This window comes from Balaenoptera ricei, chromosome 19 (assembly GCF_028023285.1).
Source record: "Balaenoptera ricei isolate mBalRic1 chromosome 19, mBalRic1.hap2, whole genome shotgun sequence".
NCBI lineage: Eukaryota > Metazoa > Chordata > Mammalia > Artiodactyla > Balaenopteridae > Balaenoptera > Balaenoptera ricei.
The window spans coordinates 150,987-178,246 of NC_082657.1; the positions used below are offsets into that span (position 1 = coordinate 150,987).

General features: G+C 49.3%; 2 protein-coding genes and 1 long non-coding RNA gene across 5 annotated transcripts; 2 read left to right on the forward strand and 1 right to left on the reverse strand.

Moving 5' to 3' along the window:
* Positions 1-5,682, forward strand: LOC132353000 (zinc finger protein 132-like). Of its 3 annotated transcripts, none has more exons than XM_059903839.1 (3): positions 1-127; positions 2,109-2,262; positions 3,448-5,682. In XM_059903839.1, the coding sequence occupies exons 1-3, from the start codon at positions 98-100 to the stop codon at positions 5,091-5,093; spliced, it is 1,830 nt and encodes a 609-aa protein (XP_059759822.1). In that variant the 5' UTR covers positions 1-97; the 3' UTR covers positions 5,094-5,682. The 3 variants fall into 3 exon arrangements, 2 of the variants coding, with proteins under 2 accessions (XP_059759822.1, XP_059759823.1); XM_059903840.1 differs by having other exon boundaries at positions 2,136-2,262; XR_009498916.1 differs by lacking the exons at positions 2,109-2,262; positions 3,448-5,682 and adding an exon at positions 3,190-3,360 and having other exon boundaries at positions 43-127.
* An 8,440-nt stretch (positions 5,683-14,122) lies between these two features.
* Positions 14,123-17,730, reverse strand: LOC132353028 (uncharacterized). The gene is made up of 3 exons (XR_009498936.1): positions 17,210-17,730; positions 16,450-16,539; positions 14,123-15,553 (listed from the first exon to the last, which is right to left on the reverse strand). It is a non-coding gene; the product is annotated as an uncharacterized LOC132353028 (long non-coding RNA).
* Positions 17,731-18,157: 427 nt separating this feature from the next.
* Positions 18,158-27,083, forward strand: ZNF132 (zinc finger protein 132). The gene is made up of 3 exons (XM_059903829.1): positions 18,158-18,469; positions 20,632-20,758; positions 24,155-27,083. Exons 1-3 carry the CDS (start codon positions 18,371-18,373, stop codon positions 26,083-26,085), a joined length of 2,157 nt encoding a protein of 718 aa, XP_059759812.1. The 5' UTR covers positions 18,158-18,370; the 3' UTR covers positions 26,086-27,083.
* Positions 27,084-27,260: the final 177 nt, after the last annotated feature.

Consider the following 27,260-nt stretch of genomic DNA (forward strand, 5'->3'; position numbering starts at 1 on the left):
TACACCGTGGGGACAGAGGCCCCGCGTGCAACGGGCGGTGGGAGGCCCCCGGCCTGGGGCGGGGGGTGTAGGGAGCGGCAGGGCCCGCCTGGGTCTGATGGCGGCGGCGCTGAGGGACCCGCTGCGGGTGAGTGGAGGGTCCCCGCAGCCCCCACTCACTCGGACCCCTACCCATGTGGCCCGGGACCCCCGACAGAGGGGAGGGGGTGCTCCCGGACTCTGCCCCTCCATCTTCGCTACTGGCACCCTGGGGTCACTGAAAGCCCAAGGTGCCGAGTCCTGGCCAGGATTTTTGTGGAAAGGTTCTCATTCTGGAATCCAGTGGGACAAGGCGTGCAAAGCAGTTTCAGGCACAGGGGCCAGGATGTGCACGTGCTTGGCGGTGAAGCTCAGTTGGTAGTGTTCGGGGAACTGAAGGTCTCCCTGGTGCCTGGTGGACAAGAGCTTGGCCTGTCATCTGAGGGTGGTGGGAGCCACGGAAGGTTTGGAGCAGAAGAGGGAGGTGATCTGACTCAGGTGTTCACGGGCTTCCTCGGGCTGCAGAGTGGAAAACAGACAGGAGAGTGAGAGTGAGGGAAGAGAAAAGGAGGCACACAAGGATGCTACCTTAATACAGCAGTGGCTTGGCCAGAGCGGTGACTGGAGTTGGGGGAAGTGGTTGGAGCTTGGATCTGTCTTTTAAGTTAAGCCAGCCTGATTTTAGGTGGAGGGGGAGAGAGAGAGGACGAGGAGGTGGGGATGTCCCCGTGGGTTTTGGGCCTCAGCGATTAGAAGGTGGAAGTGCTTCGGCTGAGATGGGGAAGTTGGTGGGTGGAGTGGTTTCAGGGAAGATCAGGAGGTGGATTTTGACCACGTTGAGACTGAGGTGTCCCAGAGACTTCTGAGTGCAGGTCTACGTTATGCTGAGGGATTCCACTTGGAGACATCCAGTTGGCAGTAGCCAGCCTGTGAAGCGAGGTGGAACTCAGGAGCAGATTTAGGAGGGAGCGTCTTTAGGGCATGGTGATGGACGCCCCAAGGGGGCAGCTGAGGACTGGGTGGCTCTTTGGGTACCTGGACAGGGGTTGTGGGGTCACAAATTCAGGTGAAGGGAGGAGCAGCCACAAAGGAAGGGGTGTGTGGAGAGGAGGGTCCAGAAGGGGCCCCCGGTCGCTGGGGTGGAGGCTGAGGCGTACTGTAGGTGGAGGTAGATGACAGCAGGACCGGGGCTGGTGGCTGTTCACCTCTCTATGGCTCACCAGCCTTTCTTGGCCCCCTCTGTGGGGCCTGTGAGTTTCAGTTAGGATGGCAGGTTAGCTCAGTGGCAGGCAGGCAACTGGGAGTGTCGCAGGCCTGGGGTGGGAGGTGGTGGGCCTGGACTTTGAGTATACATTAGGAGAGAATACAGTGGCTGGGGAGGTGACAGCATGCAGAAAGTCAGAGGCCAGGACATGCCAGAGATCCATGTCTGGCCTTGGTGGCTGAGGGTCAAAGGTAGGAATAGGTCCAGTTGCAGAAACAATGAAGGAAACTCTGGGTGCCACCCCTGGCAGTTGGAATTCTTTGAAGTCTGGGTCAGGATGGGGTACTCGCTGACCTCACCAAGTAGCCAGGCTCTGGACGCCATTTGCACAGTGGCATGTGGGGTGGCTGGGAGATGCCCACTGTGTGGGCCAGGGAACAGTGTGGGGTCTGGAGATGTGCAATACAAAGCCTGATGTGTGCATGCAGAGGAGGTGAGTCAGTGGACTGGAATCTGGTACTGGGGGCCCTTTGGGAGAAAGGGGGCCTCCGGTTTGGTGTTTCTGGGTGGCGGGATCTGGGGACCCAGGGGAATTACCTAGCAGGAGGAAGTGGGGCCCTACATGCCAGGCTCAGAGTTTAGATAGCATCTATCTACCTGCCTGCTCTTTGAAGGACAGAGACCGATGGGACATGAGGAGACAGCGGCACCCATGACATTGCATCTGGGGGAAGTGGGTGACCTGGAGTGTTTGGGGAGGATGGTTTAGGGGTCAGAGACTGCCCACCGCAGAGGTGTATGATGCAGGGTGAAAGATCTAGGTCCGTATGGGCTCATCTGTGCACTGTTCGTTTTTTGTTCGTTTTTCTACCACCCTTTGGTCTAGCTGACTTCATTGTCCTCATCATGGCAGGGCTGGGGGACTTTTGAGGACATTGCCGTGTACTTCTCTCAGGAGGAGTGGGGGCTCCTTGACGAGGCTCAGAGGCACCTGTACTGTGATGTGATGCTGGAGAACTTGGCACTTGTGGCCTCACTGGGTAAGGCCCTTCCAGCCTCCTAGGCTCTGCCTTTCCTTTTCTCCCAGAAGCAGCTCTGTCTTCCCGCAGCTGAGCGTGGGCGCTGCTTCCTCCCCTGGACCACCTGCCTCGTGTTTGCCTGCTCCTTTCTCTGAGGAGCCCGAACACCTGCTTCCGAAGCCTTCTGGGGAAGGGCTCAGGGCTCGGAGTCTCAATCCGGCTGCCTAAATTTGTCTGGATCGGTGGCACCTCTGTGCCTGGCTGTGCTGTGGACTGCAGACACCGACGTGGTCACTGCTTGTGGAGACCACAGGGCTGTTCCTGGGAGCCGCTCCTCAGGGGCTGATTTTGTAACACTGGGTTTTCTTCCCAGTTGCAAAGATGACACGAGCTCCCTTTGGTCTGTCACCGGATAGGTTGCCCTGAGCTAGGCCACCCCCTTATCCGCTCTTTCTGCCAGGACTTGCATCTTCCATGTCCTGTGTGGTTGCCCAACCACAGGAACAGGGCAAAGGACCATGGGTGCCCATGTCTGCAGCCACAGCAAGAGAGGCTGGGAGGGGGCCTGGCTCTGGTAAGTGGGAGCTGGGGGCAGAGGTGACATTGTGGTGGGCTCACATTATACTGGGTACTTCCCCTGTGTCCACTGGAGCTTGTTGCTGGAGCCAGTAGCCCCACCCTACCCCCACCTTCCTTCTTCATTGAGGACAGACTACCTACTTGCCATTTGTCTTTTGTACCTAGGCCCTGATGACGGACAGCCTCACTGCTCTGATCTCCATTTCTCCCCCATTCCCTGCCTTTCCTCCTTTTGCAGGGCTGTCCCAGGTTAGCCTACAGTCCATGTGTCATGACATGTGTGTGTATCTTCATGTAGACTCAGAGCACCAGGTGCCCTGGGTTTTCCTGAGCTCGTGCACATGGCTCTGTGTTCTCTTTTCCTGGCAGAGCTCTCTCCTGATGAAAGCTGAGGAATGAGTTGGAATCTCTGCTTCTCCTCCCAGCCTGAACTTCACCCATGTTCTCACAGGTGATGGGCCCTCGCTTTCTGTGGCCTTCCTGGGCCCAGTCCTGCACCACTGGCTCTACCTCACCCTGACTTGATCTACAGACTCATTCCTGAATGTGTCAGACACACATCTGTGAAGGGGCTGCCCTCTCCCAACAAAGCCTACATACATGTCACCGGCATTTCTCTGCTTTCAGATTATTGGTGTGGAGCGGAGGCTGAGGAGGCATCTTATGAGCAGAGTGTTTATGTAGCAGTGCTCCAGTCCAGGACCCCCAAGGCAGGTCCATCCATCCAGAAGGCCAACACCTGTGACGTGCGTGACCCAGTGTTAAAAGACATATTACACCTGGCTGAGAACCAGGGAATACACCCCAGGCAGAAACCGTACACGTGTGAGGCATGTGGGAGAGGTTTCTGGCTCAGTGCAAACTCTCACCAGCACCAGAAGGAGCACAGTGAAGAGAAACCCTTCACATGCAGAGAGTGTGCTAAGGCTGTCCTGGACAGCCATGGCCTCCAGCCCCAGGCCACCCACGGAGAGGGGACATCACACAGAAGCACCGAGTGTAAGGAGGCCTTCCCACCCAGCTCCATTTGGCAGCAACAGCAGGGAGGCCATGCCTCACAGAAGCCCTTCAAGTGCAGCAACTGCGGACAAGCCTTCCTGAAGGCCTTTGCACTCCTCAACCACCTGATCACTCATGCCAAAGAGAGACCCTTCAGGTGCCCAGCAGGTGGAAATGCCCCCAAGGAGAGCTCAACCCTGGTTCAACACCGAAAAACTCACACTGGAGAAACATCCCATGTGTGTAAGGAATGTGGGAAGGTGTTCAGCCACCTGTTTAGCCTGAGGACGCATCAGAAAGTTCACACTGGAAAAGCGCATCTCAGTTGCAGTGAATGTGGGAAAGTCTTCACCCGCAAACACTCACTCACTCAGCACCAGAGAGTTCACACTGGAGAAAGGCCTTATGAGTGTGACCAGTGTGGGAAAGCCTTCACTCGTAGCTTCCACGTTGTTCGGCACCAGAAAGTTCACAACACAGAGAGGCCTTATGAGTGCAGACAGTGTCGGCGAGTCTTTAGCTGTATCTCCAACTTCGTCGAGCACCAGAAAATACATACCGGAGAAAGGCCTTATGAGTGCAGCGAATGCGGAAAAGCCTTCGTTAACACCTCCCATCTTGTCCGGCACCAGAAAGTTCACAACACAGAAAGGCCTTTTGAGTGCAGTGAATGTGGAAAAGCCTTCCAGCAAACCTCCAAACTTATTCTACATCAAAGGAGCCATACTGGAGAAAGACCTTATAAATGCAACCAATGTGGGAAAGCCTTCAGTTGCCTCTCCAACCTCATTCCACACCAGCGAATTCACACTGGAGAAAAGCCTTACGAGTGCTCCGAATGTGGGAAAGCCTTCAGTCAAAGCTCTGCCCTCATTCAGCACCAGAAAGTTCACACCAGAGAAAGGCCTTATGAGTGCACTGAATGCGGGAAAGCCTTCAGCTACAGCTCTAACCTTGTTAAGCACCAGAAAGTTCACACCGGAAAACGGCCTTATGAGTGCAGCCAGTGTGGGAAGGCCTTCAGCGAAAGCTCCATTCTCCATCAGCACCAGAGAGTTCACACTGGAGAAAAGCCTTATGCGTGTAACAAATGCAGAAAAGCTTTCCGCTACAGCTCAAACCTCTCTAAGCACCAGAAGGGTCACACTGGAAAAGAGCTGTCTGAGTGCAGTGGACATAGGATCGCCTTCAGCCAGAGCTCCAGCCTCCCTCAACCCAGAAAGGTCACATCAAAGAAAGGCCTTAGGAATGTGGCAAGAATGGATAAGCACTAGTGGGGACCTTCTCCTTGTTCCATAAAAGGACTCACTCCTGAGAAACTCCTATGAAAGGAACCTTTGTGAGGAAGCCATCAGCCAAAATTTGAAACTTGCGCATCCCACACCCCTACTGGGAGATTGGCTGTAGTGCCAGTGGTAAGTGGGAAGCTTGCAGGAGCTATGCTGCACTTTCTAACCTGTCCAGGTGCTTTGCCAGATTATGTCACTGCCAGATGCCCTCTCACCTCTACCAGCTGGCAGGTCCCCACACCATGTGCCTGTCATCTCAACATACTCAGGGAATGCAGGCTTGTGTTCTCATTCCCTGGAGGGAGCCATAAACGTTGGGAGCCCATTGGGGTGGCCTCATTTTCCACCTCTCCCCTGTCCCCAGTGGCTCAGGTGTTGCCCTGACGTAGTTCTCTCCAGGAGGATCTGAACTGGAGTCTGATGATGTCCAGAGGAAGCTTCCTTCTTCATGGGCATTGTTGAGTCTACAGATGATGCCTGCAGTGAACTGGTCCAGCCTCCAAATCACCCAGCCTTGGAACTGCCTGCCTGCAGAGTGTGATAATAAAGACCTTATTGCTGAAGCCATCTTTAATCCTGAGACTCCGTCCATTGTGTATGGGGAAAGATGGAGAACAGAATTGGGCTCTAATGGTGCCAAGAGAGGGAAGGGCTTTTGTGGGGGCCCACACTTTGATAGGATGGCAAGGAATAGTGTGCAGTCTAGTTTAACCTAATTTGCCTTGCAGCCCAAGGCCTCCTGGGACACACTTAAGGTCTCTGGGCCAAATCTTATATCCTGGTGCCAGGACTACTTGTTCGGCCCAGAGCTTTGGGGTTTGAGTACTGGTGTGGGAATCTCCAGTAATTCCTGCACAGCATTCCTGGGAATATCCCACATCCCTCAAAAGTGTTGAGGGGCGGATGTCTCCTGGGACCTGCCCATGGGTCCAGTAAGGCCCCTGATGTCCAGAATCTGTAGGTAGGTATCTCTGGATTTAAGATCTACAGGGGCCAGGTAAAAGCACAAGTGGGTGTGGACACACTGGGTTTGAGCTCAGGAAGACTGTGACAAACGGAGGAGATGTGGCCGATGCTGTGCCTGGGCCACGCACATCATACCCACTCACAAGAGCTGAGTGTGTTCAACATCAAGTGGGCGGCTTGAAATAGCCATGGTGGAATTTATACCACAGAAATTAGCAAATAATAGCTCTCAGGGAAAAAATAACAACACACTTGAGAAAACCTGATTTGTAGTGTTTGCCAAACTTGCTGACAGTGACCTTGGCCACAGGAGAGGCTCAGCTGTACAGGGGAGTCCTGCATGCTCTTGCCTTGTCCTCCAGAACAAGTGCGATGCCACTTGAGGGGTGTAACCAGCGGTGAGGTGCTCACTGCCAGACAATAATCTTGAGGTGGTTTGGATTCCTACAGCCTCCCAGAGCTGCTCACTTCAAGGCCAACACTGCAAAGGCAGGAACCCTGGGACTGACAGAAGGGAGGTCCTGCAGTCCAGGATTTTAGTGGCCCAGTCAGTATTCCAGGCGAGTGTGGTGGCCACTGGCCTTATCATCTCCTGTTTTCTGCTGCCACTGAGGCACAGCTGTCCCCAGGTATAGGGGTCAGAGACGGTGGAATCAACATATGGTTGCCCCATTTTCTGGTTTTCCAAGAGGAGTGAGAGATCCATGTTTTTATGTGGAGCCTTTTGATTTTATAAAGGTTGAAAACTATTTTCCCCAAACTTCAAAGTTTATAGGTATAAATGCAAACTATATATATGTGTTCCATATGTGTTCCTGGACCAACACTTGTGACTCTTAGAAAATAAGCAAACCAGGCTTCAGGGAGCCCAAGGGTCCCTGGGGGTCCCCAGACACGAAGGCTTTTGGCCATGTTTACTGCACAGCATGTAGCAGGGACAGTGGTACTGCTGATACTCCACTCAGGATGACTCTCTGCCCGCCCCCCCCAATCCTCCGCCAGTTCCCTGAAACTGACCATATGAGGGATGGCATTCCTGGCAGGCTTGTGGTCAGCCGAGCACGTGGCAGATGTGCCTGAGCTCTCCCCAGCATCCCAAGGTGTCAGGGAATCCCCTGAACTCAGACCATCCCTTCTGGGTGTAATGATTGTCTTCCACCAACTTGGGAGGCTTGGGATCAGAGTTACATTCAGATGAACCTTGGGGCCTCAGGCTTCCTAGCAAAGGGTGGACACATCATCAATGGCTCAAGTCCTTGAACCCTTGTCGTCAGCTGTGGTTAGACAGGCCTCATAACACTGCCCCCAGTGCATGGGTGAAGCCCTTCACCTACCTTCTACTCTCCCCACCAGGGCTCTGTCACACCAGCCAACTTACTGGAACCTTAATATTTCCCTGGTGATGCCAGAACATACTGAACAAAGGTGTGTTGGTTCTGAGCGTTTGATTCCCCAGAGTACCAATTCATCCCTAGCATCACAAGATATCCAGGGACCCTTGGCCTGCTCAGGCCCACTCTCCTGGGTGCATCAGTTGCCTCCCACCAACATGGAAGAGTGGCTTGGGATCAGAATTAAAGTCCAGCTGAGACATGTGGGACTCAGGCCTCCAAGCAAGGTAGGGCAGACACCTGTCATCAGAGCTGAATCCTTTGTACCCCAAATGGTCTGCGATGTGTAGATCCTATAAAATGAAGACTTCTGGTGAAGAGTCCTTGATTTGGTGAAGTGCCCTTGACCTGAACCTGCCTTGTGGTCTCCCCAACAGGGCTCTGTGCAGGGCAGCTGGCCTGCAGGGGTGTGTGCGTGTGTGTGGGGGGTGTTTGTGTGTGCATGCACGTGCGTCTGTGGGTACATGATCATGTGCATGTGCCAGAACATCCAAAATAAAGCCCTTACGGCTCTGAGCATCTATGAACTGGGGCTACTGACATCTGTCTTGACTCTACGGGAAGGTTGATCTGTGAATGAGCCACGGAGGAAGGCAGCGTTAGTTGAGCCCCAGATCCACTTAGTTCCTGAAGCCAGATGCCAAGTGGACTTTTGGGTTCCATGTACCAAAACTGACCAAAGCAATTCACAGAGGAAAAGGTAATTTTTTCAACCAACCATCAACAATTGGACAGCCATATATTACAACAACAAACTTCCACCCATACCTCAAGTCATGTGCAAACGTTAACTCAAACTTGATCATAGACATACCTATGAAAGTTATAACCATAAAAGTTCTAGAAGGAAGCATAGTGACCTTGGATTTGCTGAATTTCTTAAATATACCATAAAAAGAATAACAAGAAAAATACAAATCAATTGGACTTCATCAAAATTTTAAACTTTTGTATTTCAACAGTCACTCTCAAGAAAATGAAAATGTAAGCCACAGACTGGGAAAACTATCTGTAAAACAAACACTAACAAAGGACTTGAATCTAGACTATATAAAGAACTCTTACAACTTTTTTTTTTTTTGGCCACACCACAGGACTTGTGGGATCTCAGTTCCCCAACCAGGACTGAACCCAGGCCACGGCAGTGAAAGAGCCAAACCCTAACCACTAGACCACCAGCGAACTCCCACAGCCTAATTTTTAAAAATGGGCAGAAGTGACTTGAACACTCACTTCACTAAAGAAGATATCTGGATGGCAAATAAGCACATGGCTTCCATGTAAAACGTGTTATTTATTTAAAGCTCACGGCACCCCCATAGGTGTTCTAGAGATACTGAGCTGGTAAAGGACACAAAATCTGGAGCTACACATCACAGCTGATAATTAGCTGTGTGCCAACGGACATATTCCAAAGTCTCAGTTCCCCCTATATGTAAGAGATTATTTATTTATTTATTTATTTATTGGTTGCATTGTGTCTTTGTTGCTGTGCGCGGGCTTTCTCCAGTTACGGCGAGCAGGGGCTACTCTTCGTCTCACTGCAGTGGCTTGTCTTGTTGCGGAGCACAGGCTCTAGGTGCGCGGGCTTCAGTAGTTGCAGCACACGGGCTCAGTAGTTGTGCCTCGCGGGCTCTAGAGTGCAGGCTCAGTAGTTGTGGTGCACGGGTTTAGTTGCTCTCCAGTATGTGGGATCTTCCCGGACCAGGGCTCGAACCCGTGTCCCCTGCATTGGCAGGAGGATTCCTAACCACTGTGCCACCAGGGAAGCCCTATAATAGATTATTGATAATGACTCCCCTATATTTATTATTTTTATTTTTATTTATTTATTTTTATTTTTGGCTGCGTTGGGTCTTCGTTGCTGCACGTGGGCTTTCTCTAGTTGCGGCGAGCAGAGGCTACTCTTCGTTGTGGTGTGTGGGCTTCTCATTGCAGTGGCTTCTCTTGTTGTGAAGCACGGGCTCTAGGTGCGTGGGCTTCAGTAGCTATGGCACACGGGCTCAGTAGTTGTGGCTCACAGGCTCTAGAGTGCAGGCTCAGTAGTTGTGGTGCATGGGCTTAGTTGCTCCGCGGCATGTGGGATCTTCCTGGACCAGGGCTTGAACCCATGTCCCCTGCACTGGCAGGTGGATTCTTAACCACTGTGCCACCAGGGAAGTCCCGATTCCCCTATACTGAATTGATGGCTTTGGCAGAGGTGCAGGTCTGCAGATCCTCAGAAAGTCTGCACACCCTCACTCCACATGGACTCAGTCATCAAAGCAGACTCATGACTGCTCCACAGAAAGGGAAGAGTCACTCCAGGCTGCCAGTCTCCCCCACTCCCTATTTCCTCATACCCAGTGTTCCTTTACCACTTAATATACCCACCTGGCTCTTACAGGAATACAAGAAGGTGACCCTGCCTTTCAGGGTCTGGTGTCCGGAGGACATGACTTCTAGCCCAGGAAAAGAGCTTCCTGTCATTGTGGCTGGGTGTGTGATGTGAAATATCCTCTAGAACAAGAAAGCAGCAGCCTCGCCTCCTAGACCACTGGTATGTTTTCAGAGCCCTCTCTCCCTTCCCTGGGTGAGCTCTTAGCAGCCAAATCAAAAGATTTGGAACATAGAATCTTTCAGCCTTTCCCAGGAGAGCAGATATGCAAAGTAGGATACCCACTGGAAAGGAAGAAGTAAAAGTGTCTTTATTTGCAGATGACATGATCCTGTATGTAAAAAAATCCCAAGGAATCCATTTTAAAAAGAAAACCTCTATAGTAAATAAGTTTAGCAAGGGGCAGGATAAAACCCAAAATATATTAGCAACAATCTGAAAATGAAATTCATGAAACAACTCCATTCACAGTACCTTAAAAAAGATTAAAATGGTAATAAATTTAACAAAAGAAGTGCAATACTTGTACTCTGAAAACTATAAAACAGTGCTGAGAAACTGCTGAGAGACATTCCATGTTCATGGATTAGAAGACTCAATGTGTGGGACTTCGCTGGTGGCACAGTGGTTAAGAATCCGCCTGCCAATGCAGGGGACACGGGTTTGAGCCTTGGTCCAGGAAGATCTCACATGCCGTGGAGCAACTAAGCCCGTGCGCCACAACTACTGAGCCCACACACCACAAGTACTGAAGCCCATGATCTACAACAAGAGAAGCCACTGCAATGAGAAGCCTGTGCACCACAATGAAGAATAGCCCCCACTCACCGCAACTAGAGGAAAAAAAGCCCGCATGGAGCAACTAAGACCCAACACAGCCAAAAAACAAAACAAAACAAAAAAAAGACTCAATGTGTTAAAATGACAATACTCCCAAATTAATGCATAGATTCCATGCAATCCTTATCAAAACCACAGCTGACATTTTTGGTAGAAACTAACATGCTGATTCTAAACTCATAGATACGCAGAAGACTTACAACAGCCAAAACAATTTTGACAAGGATCAAAGTTGGATTTACCTTACCTAATTTCAAAAGTTTCTATAAAGCTGGGAATTCCCTGGTGGTCCAGTGGTTAGGACTCCCCACTTCCACTGCAGGGGGCACAGGTTCGATCCCTGGTCAGGCAACTAAGATCCCGCAAGCCGAAACAAGGCCAATTAAAAAATAAAAAAGGGGCTTCCCTGGTGGCGCAGTGGTTGAGAATCTGCCTGCCAATGCAGGGGACACGGGTTCGAGCCCTGGTCTGGGAAGATCCCACATGCCGCGGAGCGGCTGGGCCCGTGAGCCACAATTGCTGAGCCTGCGCGTCTGGAGCCTTTGCTCTGCAACAAGAGAGGCCACGATAGTGAGAGGCCCGCGCACCGCGATGAAGAGTGGCCCTCACTTGCCACAACTAGAGAAAGCCCTCGCACAGAAACGAAGACCCAACACAGCCATAAATAAATAAATAAATAAATTTAAAAAAAAAAAATAAATAAAAATAAAAAAGTTTCTATAAAGCTAAGGTAATCAAGACAATGTGGTACTGGCATAAGGCCAAACATACAGATCAACAGAATAGATTTGAGAGTACCAAAATGCCCTTAATTGATTTCCAACAAAGGTACAATGTGGAAAGATGCCTTTTCAGCAAGTGCTTCTGGGAAAATTAGATATTCACATGCAAAAAGATGAATTTAGATCCTTATCTCATACCATATGTAAACGTTACCACAAAAAAGATCATAAATATAAGAGCTAAAACTATAAAATTTATAGAAGAAAACAGAGAAAATTTCTGACTTTTGGTTAGGCAAAGAATTTTTTAGGTATGACATGATGACAATACATAAAAGGAAAACTAATAAATTATACTTCAAATGTAAAATTTTGCTCTTCAAAAGACACCATTAAGAAAACTAAGGGACTTCCCTGGTGGCGCAGTGGTTAAGACTCCGCGCTCCCAATGCAGGGGGCCCGGGTTTGATCCCTGATCGGGGAACTAGATCCCACATGCATGCCGCAACTATAAGTTCGCATGCCGCAACTATGAGTTCGCATGCCGCAACTAAGGAGCCCACGTGCCATAACTGAGGAGCTGGTGAGCCGCGACTAAGGAGCCCACCTTCCGCAACTAAGACCTGGCGCAACCAAATAAATAAATAAATAATTTTTTAAAAAAAAAGAAAATTAAAAGATGAGCCACAGACTGAGAGAAAATACTTGTGTATATATATACGGATTCTGAATATAAAATCTATGAAGAACTTTACGATTCAATGATAAGAAGACAACCCAATTATCATCATAGAAGATAAAGAGATGGTTAATAAGTACATGAAAAGATGCCCAACATCATTACTCACAAAAAAAATGTGGATTAAAACACCAGTAAGATGACTGCTTAATGGGTAGAGAGTTTCAGTTTAGGATAATGAAAAGCTTCTGGAGATGTGTACGAGTGACAGTTGCACAACTGTGTGAATTTATTTAATGCCATTGTACTGTACAGTTAATGGCACAGTCACTTTGGAAAATGGCTTTGGAGTTTCTAAAGAGTTAAACATAAAATTATCATATGACTCAGCAATTCCATTCCTAGGCATTTACCCAACAGAAGTGAAAACATATGTCTACACAAAGATTTGTAAGCAAATATTCCTAGAAGCATTATTTATAATTGCCAAGAACTGAAAAAAATTCAAAAGTCCATCAACTGGTGATGGACACAATTTGGTATATCTGCACAAGAGAATATCATTCAGCAATAAAATGGAATAAAATACTGATACATGATATAACATGAATGAACCTCAAAAACATTATGCTGAGTGATAGAAGTCAGACACAAAAGGCCACATACTGTATGATTCCATGAACCTGAAATATCCAGAAAAGGAAACCATAGGGAGACATAAAGTAGATTTAGTGATTGCCAGGTTTTGGGAGGTGGGGTGGGAGGGAGTTTTGACTATAAAAGTGCCCAAAGGAGCTTTTGGGGCAATGGGAATGGGGTAAGATAATGGCTGCAGAACTCTTTACATTAATTAAAAATCATTAAATTGTATACTTATACTGGGTGTATTGTTGGAGGGAGGTATTCCCTGGAACAGAGACCATCATCTTGCTTCTTCCAGACCAAACACTGTCTTCCCCAGGAGAACTCCAGGTCAGAAGCTTCAGAACAGAGGCTTCCATCCTTACATTTCACAGGGACATGGGGAAGAAATGCAAATTGAGTCACAGCTGGACACAGATGCTCCATGCCTTGCTGCTGTGCCTTTTTTCAGGTGTTATGGGGCCCCAATGGCTAATTTGGGAGCACCTCTCAATTCAATGTTCTCAATTCACTCCATCCACTAAATAGGACTCCAATATCAAAGGTAAATTGGTGATGTAGTCACCGTCAAACAGTACCAGGGCTGAATGACAGGAATGCACAAAACCATCATGTTATGAGTACTTGAAGCAGCTCCATGAAGGCATCACTGATATCAAACGCAGACTTCACAATGTCCATGAATAATGGGAACCTTACCCAGAAGGCCCCCAGAAACCATCCCATCAGGCCCCTTGCTCAGAGCAGGAGTGAAGTCCATGCCCTACTCAGTCATGGGAAAGCAGCATGATGCCATGCCAATGGGTGCAGGGCCATCACCCTCCAGGGCACTGCAAGCAGGGAACAGGGGCTGCTTTATGCTGAGCAATTGTGAGGTGACCATCAAACACAGAAGGGCTTCTTCCCTAAGAGCCAGTGGTGCAACAGCTCTCCCAAAGTCCCCCAACAAGTCACAAACTACAACACTGCCCCTTCAGGCTTCCCCATGCGCAGGGCAGTCCTGGAGTGTCTCCTCTGGTGGCGGTCCTTCTATACAAGGTCCAGCTTCTGCCTGAAGGCTACTCATGTAGGCTCTTTCTTGAGTGTTAATTCTCTTATATTGATAAGGTTAAAAAAAGAGGCTGATTATTTTAAATAAAACGTTAAAAAAGGGGGGGTGGGGATGGAGAGCTGAAGACTTTACTGTATTCCCTGCCCTCAGGAGGCTTCTCTCCAGAGTGAGGTTTCTGGCGTTGGGAAGGAGGAAGTGTGGCTGACACCTCTCCCAGGTCAGCTGTACACACAGGGTCCTTCTCCAGTGTGAAGCGTTCTACGTGGAACAGGCAGGAGCTGCAGCTTTTTGCTCTCCTACTTACCTCACTCACAATGTGGTAACTTGCTGCTGCAAAACAGGATTAACTCTGAGAGGAGGCTTTCCAACACGAGCTGTACTCATTATGCCTTTCTCCGATGGTGACTGCATGAAACAGGTTTCATATTTTCCTGAAAGTTTTCATGTAGTTACTACATTTGCACAACTGTTGCCTGGTGTGAATTTTCTGGTGCTAACAAGAGTGGAGCTCTGAATGGAGATGCCCGTTCTCCACACTTGTGAGTCCTTTATCAGTGTGAATGCTTTGGTACAGGGGGAAGTGCAAAATTTTGCTCAAAATTTTGGGCCACACTCCCTGCCCTCATAGGGCTTTCTTTTTTCAGCTAACATTGATTTTGTGTTTCCTTTCAGTGTATTTAGTAAGCCTAAGCAGAGACATTTTTTTTTAAATTTTTATTTATTTATTTATTTATGGCTGTGTTGGGTCTTCGTTTCTGTGCAAGGGCTTTCTCTTGTTGCGGCAAGTGGGGGCCACTCTTCATCGCCGTGCGCGGGCCTCTCACTATCGCGGCCTCTCTTGTTGCGGAGCACAAGCTCCAGACGCGCAGGCTCAGTAATTGTGGCTCACGGGCCTAGTTGCTCCGCGGCATGTGGGATCTTCCCAGACCAGGGCTCAAACCTGTGTCCCCTGCATTGGTAGGCAGATTCTCAACCACTGCGCCACTAGGGAAGCCCTCATAAGGGCTTTCTATGGGGCAAATATTTTGGTGCTCAATGGAAATAGAGGTCTGGCTGGAGGCTTTCTCATGTAACATTCAAAGGTGTGAATGTACTCCTGCTTTCTCAGGATGGAGACAAAGGTGAAGGCCTTCAAAATGCACTTGGGATTTTTTTTCCCATTCTTAAGGTTTTTTTTGGTGGTAGAAAAGGGAACACCTCTCCTTGAACACCTCTCCATTTGCTGTGCATTGATCAGGTGTCTCTTTCAGTGTCAGCTCTCTGTGGATTCTGCAGAATGGGGAGCTGGCAGGGCCTCAGTGTCTGGTGACAGACAGGTGCTGTGCAGTGAGCGGAGTCCAGGCCTGGGACCCCTGACACTGTGCTCACCTTCCTCAGAGGGAACAAGTCAGGCTCATGGAAGAACAGGTTTTCAAGAACTATTTAAGGATATGTGAAGGGGAGGCCAGTGATGGAGGACCTGGCCATAAGAGGGGAGAAAGAGAGAGGCTGAGAGGCAAAGGACCAAGAGGGGTTAGCCAGGGGACAGGAAGTCAGAGGAAATTAGGAAGGGGTGTCAGAAAGATAGAAAAGAGGCATGGGTGCTCACATTGATGCCAGGGCAACAGAAGACACAGGTCAGGCACCAGGTAAGAGATCAGCCCACTGCCACAGGCCCTTCCACACCTGTCTTGCACTCACCAGGACTGGTCTTCCGTGGGTCTCTGGTCATGAACTGATTCGAGCCACCCTGTCCACCAGCCAGGTCCCCTTTCGATGTTCAAGTTGGGTGACTGCACTGGGGTGGGTGGAGACAGTAATTCTTAAGGGGGATCAAGGCGTTTGTGAGAGGTCAGCCAGCCCCAGGTCAGGGTTGATTCGCCCCATGACAGACCAAGGTGGATGGGGATTACTTACGCATCTGGGAGAACTGAACCTCACAAAATGAACATCCCGGGAAGGCCTCACTAGAAATGCTCAGTGGCCCCTGAATCAATGGCCATGTTAGTGCCCATAAAGCCAGTAAAGGCGCTGACAAGGGGCAGCTGGCAGGAAACTTCCACTGGAGGAGGTGTGATAGAGGGACCGAAAAGTCACAGACCCTGACTGGTTCATCGGACCAGAAAATAACCAAGCTGGATGTGATCGGCTACTCGGGTTGTGATATTTTTGACCTTGGACCACAGTTGTCAAGGTCCCAAGGCAAAAGGTGTTGGGGGTTGTTTATACAGTAGTCTGGGAGGAGAGGTAGCAGAACATTGGACAGCACTAGGGCCAGCAGCACCTCTCACAGGGAAACTGGCAGCCTGACCTGGTGAAGACAGCACCATATCACAGCAGAAGCCCCACTGGGCCTCACTAAGGAGACCCACTTCTTCTGAAAAAAAGGCACACGACCTTGTCCTCAAAGGTCACTGGGTCCTGCAACAGCAGGCAAGGAGCACATGAATGTGCTCTAAGCATGGGGCACTGGACCTGACACGCCAGTCTCTGTCCTGCCACACACTTCCCCTTATGTCTCCCAAACCCTGTCCCCTGACACACCTGCCCACCCTTTCGTATCTGAGAGCATGGGCCGTCCTCCTGGGTACGCACTCTCCCCATGCCCACTGGTGTTTGGACAATGCTTCTCTTTTTCTGCACCCACCTCATCTACTCAGCTACTGGTCCTTAGTTTGGACACCCCACACTCACCTCAAGGCCTATCTGTAACAACCTAAGAGTTTCCTTCCAAAATCCCATTCTCAGCATCTTCCCTGGTCCAGGCCACCAGTGCACTGCAGTCTGGAAATCAGGAGGCCAAATCAAAATCCCCTATCTGTTCACGGACACATGTGTCACCTCCACCTAGAGGCCTCCAGACAACTCAGTCTCTACCCGTACAAAATCCAACTGTTAATCTTCCCCCAAACGTACTCCTCCTGCCAACCTCCGATCTCCATCTCATTCTTTATCTGAACACTTTGGGTGGCCCTTTACCCTCCACTACGTTCACTCTCCACGTGTAACTGGAGGCCCCATCAACTCCACTTTGAAAGACACATCCAGAATCTGAGTATCTCTCCCACCTCTCCTGCTTCTATTCTGCGCAGGTCACCCGACATATACCTGCAGCAGCAACCTCATGAAGCTGCCTGCTTTCAGCCCCACCACAACCCCTCTCCCACAAGGCTGCTCAGTGTGTTTACGCGGGCTCCACTGGGATAGTTTCAAAATCCTAACTCAGATCACGGCCATCCATCTTCTAATGAAAAATTTCTGTGGCTCCCAGCATCCTCAGCCCGTCAACAGAGGTAGGACTCCTACCCTCACGCCCTCGGTTACCAACGGAGACTGGAAAACTTTCCTGAATGCTCTCAGGTCAGTCTCACCTCCGAGTCTTCGCACATGCACATTCCTCCGCCTGCACGCTCCACATTTTATCACACTGGATTCTGAAAAGGAGACCCCTTACCTGTGAACGTTCCACTGTCCTGAACACCCAGGCCTGAGGCTGAGTCAGGGACTTGGGGCACTGGGGTTCGGAGTCCAGCCAGGTGGAGGTCAGGAGACTCTACCTCATCCGTGCCTAGTCGATCGGCTCGCTTATCACGCCCGCAGTCCAGCTACATGCTGGGTCAAGACCTCAGAATGGCTGGCTTTTGAGCCTGGGTCTTCTTCTCCGTAAAGCGGACACAACGTACAGGGCGACGACTCCGGGGCGGCCACGGACACAGACGGGCCTTGACGGAGATAACCGCAAGGCACCCCGGCGCCAGGCGGTCCCCCGACAGCCGAGGACACACGAGCTCGGGGAGGCGGGACGTTCGCTGCGGTCATGGGGCGTACAAGGCACAGCGGCTGGACCTCCCAGGCTCTCGTACCTACCCTACTCCCGTTTCCGCGGGCGGGGAGCCTCCTGGATGCTGTCCACAGCCCAGCAACTACGTCCCTCCACGAAGTGCCGACATAAAGGCAGTACAATCAAGCAATGGTCCGACCCCAGAAGTCCCGCCCCCACCGGCGCGGCCGTTCCGGAATCGCCCCTCCCCTAGGTTATCATTGGTCCCTATCCTGGGCTCTCATTGGTCAACACTGGGTGCGGTCGCACGGCGAGGGCGTTTCTGGGTAATGTAGTTCGTGTCTCGTGAGCCGTGACGCAACGTGCGCCCTTCCTGATCACCTAGGCAACGACTAGGAGGCACCGCGATTGGCTCCGGGAAAAGCGCCATAGGAGGCCGCGAGCCTTGAACCAGTGAACGGTCAGGATTTGGGTGTTTTCGCGTTGGCTGCAGGGGGTGGGGCGGGACTTCCGGCGCGGCCATTGCAGTGTTCGTTTTGCGGCGGGTGGGGCTATGCGCAGACCGTCGCTGGGAAGTGCGGCGAAGGGGGCCGGGGTGGGGGGGACGTGCTGGAACCGTCATCGCATCTTGGCAGTCACTTTTACCCTCGGCTGACGGCCTTTCCTTCCTGAGCCTCGGTTTTCCCGGAAGTGGGACGGACGCAGAGAGTCTCCGCGCCCCGCTTTCGTCCCACATTCCCGGGAGACAGCTCCTATATCATACTGGGGAAAACAAAGGCCTTGAGTGAGACCGTCAGCCTGCGGTCACTCCACCCAGTGGGTGTGGGGGTTTGAATGAGCCCGCTGGGCTTGTCCCGGTCGCCGCCTGGCAGGGCCCCGCCCAGCCCACAGGTTGTGACCGGGCCTGCAGCGTCGCAGATGGACCCGGCGCAGGTGAGTGGCGGGTGCACAGGTCCTCACCCGCTGGGATCCCCGCCCTCCTGAGCCTGGAGCCCGTTAGAGAATGGTGGTGTCCCAAATTCTTCACCTGCACATGAGTCTGGGGCCATGAGAGTCACTTTGTCCTAGCATCCGGAACCTAGGTCAGAGGTTATATGGAGCGGATCACGTGGGATAAGGTCTGGAAAGGTGCCCCTAGCACAGGGATCAGTATGTGCCAGTTGCTTGGAGGTGAGTATAAGGTGGAAGTGTTCAGGGAAACCACAGGTCTCCATTTCGTCTGGTGGAAATAACGAGCAGGGGAACTGGAGGCAGGCCTGGAATAGCAGAGTGAGGTGCTGGGGCCTCTCTTCGCAGTGTGATGCGAGTCACAGGAAGTGTAGAGCAGAGGAGGGAGGTGTTCTGACTCAGATCTTAACAAGCTCCCTCTGGATGCTGGGTGGAGAAGAGACTGGGAGGTGGGGTGCGGTTGCAGGCAGGAAGACCATTGAGGAGGAGACTGCGGTAGTCCAGGTGTGTGCTCTTAGAGGTGCCTGTGAGGTAGGACAAGTGGTTGGTTCCTGGATGTGCTTTTTGAGTAGGACGGACTAGATTTCCTGATGTGTGGCAATGAGGTATCTTGGTTGACCCTGATAGGTTTTCCAGATGTGGAAGTTGGTGCAAGTAGATTTCAGAGGGAAGATAAAGAGTTGGGTTTTGGCCTTATTGTATTTGAAATGGCCCAGAGGGACTTCCCTGGTAGTCCAGTGGGTAAGACTCTGTGCTCCCAATGCAGGGGGCCCAGGTTCGATCCCTGGTCGGGAAACTAGATCCCACATGTGTGCCACAACTAAGAGTCCTCATGCCGCAACTAAGAAGTCCGCATGCCACAACTAAGAGTCCAAATGCCACGACTAAAGATACCGCGTGCCGCAACTAAGACCCGGCGCAGCCTAAATAAATAATAAATATTAAAAGACAATGTCCCAGAGACTGCCAAATTGAGGTGCCAAGTGTGCTTTCTGCCGGGTCCAGGCTGGAGACATCTAAGGGGTGGAGGCTTGTGCTTAGACACTGTGTGCAGCTGTGAGCTGGGTTCAGGATTATGACCAAGCCTCTGAGTAGAGTGTAGACTTGGGATGAAAAAATGAAGCATGGAAGTAACAGGTAGGATAACAGAGGGGCCCGAGGTTAGATTGTTTTACCTCTCTACAGCTCACCAGGTTTTTGTGGCCATCCTCCTTGGGTCCAGGGGGTTTTGTCAGACTATTGGAGTAGCAGGGACATAAAGGGTCAGCCCAAGCTAAGAGTTCCTAAGCCAAGAGTGGGGGCCAACGGGTCTGGGATTCGTGTATTAGGAAGGGCAAGGACAGCTATGACTGGTGAAGGGACAGCATGTGCAAGGTCAGAGCTGGAAGAGAATAAGGGTGTTTGAGATCTTACTCATGGTTCTGGGGTGCAAGGTTGAAGCAACAGAGCAAAGAAGGGAGGCATTAAATAGAGGAGTGAGGGCTGTCTCTGTCAGTGGGAAGTTTTGGCAATCAAGGGCAGTGCAAGGTTAGTATTGGATTTTGCTTGCCTTTGTCGACAAGCTATGTACATAGTGGTATATGGGTACACTAGGGAGATGCTTGTGGTGTGGCCAGGGAGAGGGGCGATGGTATTGTGGGCTGTGGGGAGTGGAGATATGAGGAAGGTATGGTCCTATGTGTACAAGGTAAGGGAATGAGCCCTGGTACTAGAGGCTTAAGGAAAAAAAGAGAGCCCAAATTTTCTTATATTTGGGAGGTGTGACCTGGAGGACACAAGGGAAATTGTCCAATGGGGGAAGTGGGCTATGTGCCAACCTAGAGCTGAAACAGCATCCATCTATCCACCTTCCATTTGTTCCTCTTGTTTGGTTTGGTCTGGATAAAGTGGCCAGTGGGACTATGAGGAGAGAAGGACACCAGTGGTGCCAGCACCTGTTGTCTTCTCTGAGGTGAGGGCCTGAAGAGGGGGGTGAGCTGCAGGTAGGTGAGGGGAGGATGGACTGAGGGGGTCATGAGAAGAGGAGATGCCAGTGGTAGATGTGGCAGAACTCTGAGTCACAGGTCAAGGGCCTGGATGTGCCCATTTGACTATTTGTTATTCAGCCTACCTATTGGCCCCCTGGCTTAGCTGTCTCATCATTGCAGAGTCTGGTGACCTTTGAGGATGTGGCCGTGCACTTTTCCAAGGAGGAGTGGGGGCTCCTTGATGCAGCCCAAAGGCAGCTGTACCACAGCGTGATGCTGGAGAACTTGGAGCTCATGACCTCACTTGGTAAGGCCCTTATGCCCTGCCCAGCCTGGTGGCCAGCATCTGCCTTATGCCTTCTCCCCATAGAAAGCTCTGTTCATCCCAAATCTGGACCATGGACACTGCTTCCTTCTCAGGTTTCCTGTTGTAGGTGCTGTGAGTGCTGGGACTGAGCTGTATGCACTCCCCCTGTTTCTCCCTGAGCAGCCTGATGAGCAATCCTAATAGCTGTTATGTCCCACAGAGGCCTTGTGGGAGAAGAGGTTGGGGATCAGGCATTCTGGTCTGCCTAAAGGATCCCACTGAGCTTGACCAGTTCCTGGCGGGGTGACCTAGTGTGGGGCCATGCCTAGGTTCTGCCCCTTCCCCCAGAGACTTTTTTTTTAATGGCTTTACTGATACAAATCATAACATTCACCTTTTTTTTTTTTTTTTTTTTTTTAATTTGGCTGTGTTGGGTCTTCGCCTCTGTGCGAGGGCCCTCTCTAGTTGCGGCGAGCGGGGACCACTCTTCATCGCGGTGCGCGGGCCTCTCACTGTCGCGGCCTCTCTTGCTGCGGAGCACAGGCTCCAGACGCGCAGGCTCAGTAGCTGTGGCTCACGGGCCCAGCTGCTCCGCGGCATGTGGGACCTTCCCAGACCGGGGCTCGAACCCGTGTCCCCTGCATTGGCAGGCAGACTCTCAACCACTGCGCCACCAAGGAAGCCCAAGTGGGATCTTTGATGCAGCATGCAGGCTCTTTGTTTCAGTGCACAGGCTTCTCTCTAGTTGTGGCACGCAGGCTCCAGAGCATGTGGGCTCTGTAGTTTATGGGACGCAGGCTGTTTTGTTGAGGCTCACAGGTTCAGTAGTTGTGGCACACGGGCTTAGTTGCCCCGCAGCATGTGGGATCTTAGTACCCCGACCAGGGATCGAACCCGTCTCCCCTGCATTGGAAGGTGGATTCGTTACCACTGGACCACCAGAGAAGTCCCACGTTCACATTTTTAATGTGTACAGTTTAGTGGCTTTTCGTATGTTCTCATTGTATAAATATCACCATAGTCCATAAAACTCCTAGAAGAGAACATAGGCAGTATGTTCTCTGACATAAATCGTACCAGTTTTCTTAAGTCAGTCTCCCAAGACAATAGAAAAAAATAAATAAATAAACAAATGGGACCTAATGAAACTTACAAGTTTCTGCACAGCAAAGGAAACCATAAACAAAACAAAAAGACAACCTACGGACTGGGAGAAAATATTTGCAAATGATGCAACTGACAAGGGTTTAATTTACAAAGTATACAAACAGCCCATATAATTCAGTAACAACAACAACAAAAAATCCAATTGAAAAATGGGCAGACACCTGCTGGGCCTGTGTGCCACAAATGCTAGAACCCGCATGCCTGGAGCCCGTGCTCCGCAGCTGGAGAGAGGCCACCGCAATGAGAGGCCTGCATACCGCAGCAAGGAGTGGCCCCCCCTCGCTGCGGCCAGAGAGAAGGCCATGTGCAGTGGCAAGGACCCAGCACAGCCAAAAATAAAATACATAAAAATAAAATAAATTAAGAAAAAGAAAACGAAAAATGGGCAGAAGACCTAAATAGACATTTCTCCAAAGAAGACATACAGATGGGCAATAGGCACGTTAAAAGATGCTCATCATTACTAATTATTAGAGATGTGCAAATGAAAACTACAATGAGGTACCACCTCACACTGGGCAGGATGGCCATCATTAAAAAGTCTACAAATAACAGATGCTGGAGAGAGTGTAGAGAAAAGGGAACGCTACTACGCTGTTGGTGGGAATGTAAATTGGTGCAGCCACTATGGAAAACAGTATGGCGGTTCCTTAAAAAACTAAAAATAGAGTTGCCATATGATTCAACAGTCCCATTCCTGAGCACATATCCAGAGAAAACTCGAAAAGATACATGCACCCCAATGTTCACAGCCACACTATTTACAATAGCCAAGGCATGGAAACAACCTAAATGTCCCTCAACAGATGGTAAAGAAGATGTGGTGTATATATACAATGGAATATTACTCAGCCTTAGAAAAGAATGAAATAATGCCATTTGCAGCAACGTGGACGGACCTAGAGATTATCATACTAAATGAAGTAAGTCATAAGGAGAAAGACAAGTTCCATGTGATATCACTTATATGTGGAATCTAAAATACGACACAAATGAACATATCTATGAAGCAGAAACAGACTCACAGATATAGAGAACAGACTTGTGGTTGCAAAGGGTGGGAGTTGGAGGAGGGATGGATTGGGAGTTTGGGATTAGCAGATGCACACTAGTACATATTGGATGGATAAACAAGGTCCTACTGTATAGAACAGGGAACTGTATTCAATATCCTGTGATAAACCATAATGCAAAAGACTATGAAAAAGAATTGTACATGTATGTGTAATTGAATCACTGTGCTGTACAGCATAAATTAACACAACATACTTCAATTAAAATTTTTAAAAATTAGAGGTAATAAATAAATATCACCATACTCTAATTTTAGAACATTTTCATTACCTAAAGTAAAACTTTGTAGCCTTTAGCAGTCACTCTCCATCCCCCCTCATCCCTTCCTCCTGAGTCTTAGGCAACCAGAAATCTACTTTCTGACTATATAGATTTGCTTATTCTAGATATTTTATACAAATGGAATCATACAATATACATTTTTCTGTGACTGGCTTTCACTTAGCATAATGTTTTTGAGGTTTATCCATGTTGCAGCACATATCAGTAATATGTTGTTCATTTTTATGGCTGAATAATATTCCATTGTATCGATATACCAGTTTTTTAATCCATTCATCAGTTGATGGGCATTTGGCTTGTTTCCACTTTTCGACTGTTACAAAAATTATGGTTGTTATGAACGTTCAGGTACAAGTTTTTGTGTAGATATGTTTCATTGCTCTTGGGTAGATACATAGCAGTGGAATTCGCAAACTGTTTCCCAAATTAGCAGCACCATTTTACATTCCCACTGCAGTGTATGAGTGTTCCAATTTCTCTACTTCCTCATAAACAACTTGTTACTATCTTTTTTCTTATAGCTATCCTAGTGGGGTGGTATCTCATTGTGGTTTGAGTTTGCATTTCTCTAATGACTAATGCTGTTGAGCATTTTTTCACGTACTTATTGGCCATTTGTGTATATTTATCTTTCTTTGAGAAATGTCTTTTCAAGTTCTTTGCCTCTGTGTCCATGGCTCCGGTGAGGCCCCTTTACTCTGTGGCTTGCTGGGCCCTGTCCTGCACAGTGAGCCTTTCACTCTTACTCTGGCCCCCTTGGCCTATCAACAAACCCTTGGGCCCATTTCTGTATGTGTCAATCACATATTTCTAATGAAGTTACCCTTTCCACTAAGTGGAACACTCAGTAACCAGAAATTTCTCGGCTTTCAGGTTGTTGGCATGGAGTGGAAGATGAGGAGGTACATTCCAAGCAGGATGCTTCTGTAGATGTGGTGTCACAGGTCAGGATTTTCAGTGCACATCCTTCCACCCAGAAGGCTGACAGTTGTGACACGTGTGACCCATTCTTGAAAGACATTTTGCACCTGGATGTACATCAAGGAACACACGCTGAGGAGACTCCCTACACACGTGTAGCATGTGGCAGAGAGTTTTGGTTTGGTGCAAACCTTCACCAGCATCAGAAGGAGTACAGTGGAGAAAAGCCCTTCAAATGGGACAAGGACAGGGACTTGTTTGTGAAGAGCTCAATAGTCTGTCTATCAGAGAAGCCCTTTACATGTGGGTTAGGTGGTAAGGATGTCTCGGATGGCCATGACCTCCTCCAGCACCCAAACACAGATGGCAGTGGGAAGCCACACAGCAGCACAAAGTGCAGGGAGGCCTTACCACATCCTTCCAGTCTTGGGCAGCTCCTAGAAGTCCATGCCTCACAGAAGCCCTTCAAGTGCAGTGACTATGGAAAAGCCTTCCAGAAGAGTTCTGTCCTCCTCAACCACCTGAGAACTCACTCTGAAGAGATACAATTTAGATGCCCAAGAGTTGAAAATTCCTTAGAGGAGAAATCAACTCTTGTTAATGACCAAAAGTTTCACACTGGAGAAACATCTCACATATGTAAGGAGTGTGGCAAGGCCTTTAGTCACCCATCTAAGCTGAGGAAGCACCAGAAATTTCATACTGGAGTAAAATACTATGAGTGCAGTGATTGTGGGAAAACTTTTAGCCACAAACTCACACTTGTTCATCACCAGAGAATCCACACAGGAGAAAGGCCTTATGAATGCAGTGAATGTGGGAAAGCCTTCAATAACAGGTCACACCTCACTCGGCATGAGAAAGTTCACACTGGAGAAAGACCTTTTGAGTGCAGCAAATGTGGAAGAGCCTTCAGCCAAAGCTCCAATTTCCTTCGGCACCAGAAAGTGCACACCCAAGTAAGACCTTATGAGTGCAATCAATGTAGCAAAGCCTTCAGCCGCAGCTCTGCTCTCATTCAGCACTGGAGGGTTCACACTGGAGAAAGGCCTTATGAGTGCAATGAATGTGGGAGAGCTTTTAACAATAACTCCAACCTTGCTCAGCATCAGAAGGTCCACACTGGAGAACGGCCTTTTGAATGCAGTGAATGTGGAAGAGACTTCAACCAAAGCTCTCACCTCCTTCGACATCAGAAAGTTCACACCGGAGAACGGCCTTTTGGATGCAGTGAATGTGGGAAAGCCTTCAGCAATAGCTCCACCCTCATTCAGCACCAGAAAGTACATACTGGTCAAAGGCCTTATGAGTGCAGTGAATGTAGAAAAGCCTTCAGTCGCAACTCCAGCCTGATTCAGCACTGGAGAATTCACACTGGAGAAAGGCCTTACGAGTGCAACGAATGTGGAAAAGCCTTTGCTCACAGTTCCAGTCTCATTGAGCACTGGAGAGTTCACACAAGAGAAAGGCCTTATGAGTGTAGTGAATGTGGGAAATTCTTTAGCCAAAACTCCATTCTTATTAAACATCAGAAAGTTCACACTGGAGAAAGGCCTTATGAGTGCACTGAATGTGGGAAGTTCTTTAGCCGCAAGTCCAGCCTCATTTATCACTGGAGAGTTCACACCGGGGAAAGGCCTTATGAGTGCAGTGAATGCGGGAGAGCCTTCAGCAATAACTCTCACCTGGTTCGTCACCAGAGGGTTCACACACAAGAAAGGCCCTACGAATGCAGCCAATGTGGGAAAGCCTTTAGTGAAAGATCCACACTTGTTCGACACCAGATAGTTCACACCAGAGAAAGGACTTACGAGTGTGACCACTGTGGGAAAATCTTCAGCCGCCTCTGCAACCTTGCTCAGCATAAGAGGATTCATACCTGAGTGGAGCCTTGTAGAAATGATCTTCGTGAGAAAGTCTTCAGCCACGTCAAACTTCATGCAGCAGAATACCCACAGAGAAATTACCTAATGGGTCACTAATGTGGAAGAGCCTTCAGAAGCTACTCTGCCCTTTCTGAGCAGCCCAGGAACCCAGGCAGCACTGTCTCGCCTCTGGAGCATAAACCTCTTTCTAGCTGCCTGGATCCAAATATTTGCAGCAGTCACCTTCATATACATGGAGAGAACACCTCCCTGTGCCTCCCTTCTCCTTTCCTGGAGGGTGTTGGGATTGTCCTAGGCTCACTAGAATGGCTTCATTCCCATTGCCTCTGAGAGGGTTAAGGAATGAACTAACCCCATGCCAGTTGAGAGATTAATTAATCAAGACACATGACAGTCCTAAACGTTAATGTACCTAACAGTGCTTCAAGGTACATGAAGCAAAAACTGATAGAACTGCAAGGAGAAATAGACAAATCCACAATTATAGTTGGAGATGTCCACATCCATCCCAGATAATCAGTAAGGACATAGAAGACGAACAACACTGCCAACCAACTTGACCTAATTGACATTTATAGAACATTCTGTCCAATAAAGGCAGAATACACATTCTTTTCACAGGCACATAGAACATTTACCAAAATGGAGCATCTTCTGGGCCACAAAACAAGGCTTGATAAATGGAAAAGAATTGAAATAATACAAAGTATGGACCCTGACTATGAGAGAATTCAATAAGAAATCAAGGATAGTATGATGTGTGGAAAACCCTCACTTGGAAACTAAATAGCACACTTACAAATAATCCATGGTCAAAGATGAAATCAAAAGAAAAATTAGAAAGTATTTTGAATGAAAATGAAAACAGAGCGTATCACAACATGTGGAATATACCTAAAACAGTACCAAGGGAGAAATATCTGTGTGTGTGTGTGTGTCTCCATGTATACTGGTGAAATATGAATAAGCCCTAGAGTGTAAAAAAGAATCATTAAATGCTCAATTTTTAAAAAGTTACAACAAAAGGATCAACCATGACGAATACAAGCCATGATAACTTATTCCCTTCACTAAAAGGTAAAAGCCAATTGCAGAGGTCATCTGAGCCCCCAGGAGACAGAAATGCAGAACATCCGGAGGGGCCTCATCGACACACTTGGGGCCCCTCCACA

Coding starts and splice junctions, on each gene's coding strand:
- LOC132353000 (XM_059903839.1), top strand. CDS start 98: ATGGCGGCGGCGCTGAGGGACCCGCTGCGG. Junction 128..2,108: donor CGCTGAGGGACCCGCTGCGG/GTGAGTGGAGGG, acceptor CCTTTGGTCTAG/CTGACTTCATTGTCCTCATC. Junction 2,263..3,447: donor GGCACTTGTGGCCTCACTGG/GTAAGGCCCTTC, acceptor CTCTGCTTTCAG/ATTATTGGTGTGGAGCGGAG.
- ZNF132 (XM_059903829.1), top strand. CDS start 18,371: ATGAGCCCGCTGGGCTTGTCCCGGTCGCCGCCTGGCAGGGCCCCGCCC. Junction 18,470..20,631: donor CGCAGATGGACCCGGCGCAG/GTGAGTGGCGGG, acceptor TCATCATTGCAG/AGTCTGGTGACCTTTGAGGA. Junction 20,759..24,154: donor GGAGCTCATGACCTCACTTG/GTAAGGCCCTTA, acceptor CTCGGCTTTCAG/GTTGTTGGCATGGAGTGGAA.